Below are 2,500 nucleotides of genomic sequence, written 5' to 3' on the forward strand. Positions count from 1 at the left end.
GTCGCCCCCTGGTGGTCAGGAGAGAGAATGCAGCTTTAACACATGAAGCATAGACTTCTATACAACCAGAGGAGTCGCCCCCTGGTGGTCAGGAGAGAGAATGCAGCTTTAACACATGAAGCACAGACTTCTATACAACCAGAGGAGTCGCCCCCTGGTGGTCAGGAGAGAGAATGCAGCTTTAACACATGAAGCATAGACTTCTATACAACCAGAGGAGTTGCCCCCTGGTGGTCAGGAGAGAGAATGCAGCTTTAACACATGAAGCATAGACTTCTATACAACCAGAGGAGTTGCCCCCTGGTGGTCAGGAGAGAGAATGCAGCTTTAACACATGAAGCATAGACTTCTATACAACCAGAGGAGTTGCCCCCTGGTGGTCAGGAGAGAGAATGCAGCTTTAACACATGAAGCATAGACTTCTATACAACCAGAGGAGTCGCCCCTGGTGGTCAGTGGAGGGAATACAGGTTTTAAGACACTTCAACATTGCAAAAAGAAGTATGATTGTATAGTTCATAAAAGTTCATTGTAACTTTTTTAATATATGTTATTTTTCGCCCTCTTGTGTCTCTTCTGGTTTTAAAAAAAACAAGATGGTGTTGAACTGAAATGCTAAACTCGAGGCTTCATTGACGTCCACTAATGTAAATAAAGGCACAAACCTGTACTTCACATGGAGATCCTCTCTGACCTTTGACCCCTCCCGACTTGTGTGTGATTCCAGTGGATCATCTCAGAGCTAGCTTGCTACACCTACTCTATGGTGGTGGTTCCCCTCTACGACACACTGGGCCCAGACGCCATACGGTTCATCATTAACACTGGTAAGAACACACACACACAGACACACACACACACACACACACACACACACAGCCGTAATTATGATGCAATAACCACGCCGACCCCATAATGCGCTCCGGTGTCGTTTCAGCCGACATCTCCACGGTCATCTGTGACAAGGTGGACAAAGCTCAGGTGCTTCTGGACAACGTGGAGCGGAAGGAGACGTCCGGCCTGCGGAGAATCATCCTGATGGACGACTTCGACGCCGACCTGGTCGAGCGCGGCGAGAGCTGCGGCGTCCACGTGCAGGCCATACAGGAAGTGGAGGTGCGGAGAACCACCTTCAAAAGTGTTGTTTTGAATGTCCGTTAAATGCAGGATTTAGGCTCCGATATGACACCTGAAAACGTTGTAAATCTGAACGGTGACGAATAGTTTTTAATTGGTTTCCGACAGCCGGAGATCAGAAGCAACTCGTTGAGATATAGTCACCACGATAATTGAATTATCGTTGTCTCTAAGTTGTAAAAAAAGAAACAAAAAAAAAGAATATTCTTTTGTTTCATTATAGAAAAAGCTCAATTAATTCCCTGAAGCATCAAGTTGGTGGAACAGAGATTCTGGGACGACGCTGCTTCCCTTCCTCTGTGATTCTGGATTATTGCAGAAAGTGCACGAGACAATCTTCACAAATAGAAGAGCGCGTTATGATTTTTGGAGCCTGAATACAAAACGCAGAAGTAAAAAGGCCATGAAGGAAATACACCGCTGGTCACATGACTTCACTTCCGCTCTCCTAAGACGCGTAAAAAGCTTCTCAATTCGTATTTTAAAATCGTAGAACGAAATCTCCTCGTGTTCAACGCACACTTTATTTCAGAAAGAATAATCATGTTTTACAGTATAAATCTCCGGCACAGAGGAGGAAGACGTATGTGCTTTGAAAATCACGGATGCCACGAGATGAAGATCCAATCATAGCTGGGCGCGCGATGAAAAATTCTTTTCAGGGCATGTTCGGTTGATCCTCTGCAGCTACACACACACACACACACACACACACACACAACATGACAAACAACATTACAAGTGACTCATTGTCTAAGTCTTTTTCGCAGCTGTTGTAAATTCCTGCAGCTGCGTGAAACTGGTCCAGCGTCAGTTTAGTTGCACCTAAAAATAATCCAGATGGATAGATAGCACTACGGGTGGGGGGGGGGGCGCACTGTCCCTTTAAGACCGGTGCCGATTTAGTTTTCTGTTCAGACAAAAGGTTGAGCATTTTAAATGCTTTTATCTATCAATGAGGACATTCTACATAACTCAAGTCATATTTCCAGAGAATGAACTGACAGACCAGCTCGTCTGGTTTGCCAGCCGGCTTAAAAAGAAGTGAGAGGATTTCTTAGAAATGCTCACCAACACTGATCTGCAATCACAAAGTCAACGACGCTCATTGTGGAAAAATAGCCCGAAGAAAAATGTCTGACGATGTCATTTTAATGTCTCCTGTGCATAAAGCTCCACCAGTAATGATGGATTTCATGTTGTTTTGTTCTTGCAGGCGCTGGGCAGGGAGCACCACAGAAACCCTGTAGTGAGTACTGATTCAGGACCTGCTCTAAACAGGGACATCTCAACAACTATGAGATGCATCACCACGAGATGTTGTTCAGACATCCGTGCTCCTCTACTCTTTGGCTACTGTCAA

At 45.2% G+C, this 2,500-nt stretch overlaps 1 protein-coding gene across 5 annotated transcripts in view; it reads left to right on the plus strand.

Moving 5' to 3' along the window:
* acsl6 (acyl-CoA synthetase long chain family member 6) overlaps window positions 1–2,500 on the plus strand; it is a 37,343-nt gene that overhangs the window by 22,692 nt on the left and 12,151 nt on the right. For all 5 annotated transcript variants that reach the window (XM_034551154.1, XM_034551157.1, XM_034551159.1 and 2 more), the window contains 3 exons: window positions 728–827; window positions 938–1,116; window positions 2,354–2,386. In XM_034551154.1, the coding sequence (XP_034407045.1) occupies window positions 728–827; window positions 938–1,116; window positions 2,354–2,386 (312 nt within the window). The remainder of the gene's footprint in view (window positions 1–727; window positions 828–937; window positions 1,117–2,353; window positions 2,387–2,500) is intronic.

This window comes from Cyclopterus lumpus, chromosome 14 (assembly GCF_009769545.1).
Source record: "Cyclopterus lumpus isolate fCycLum1 chromosome 14, fCycLum1.pri, whole genome shotgun sequence".
Taxonomy (NCBI): Eukaryota; Metazoa; Chordata; class Actinopteri; order Perciformes; family Cyclopteridae; genus Cyclopterus; species Cyclopterus lumpus.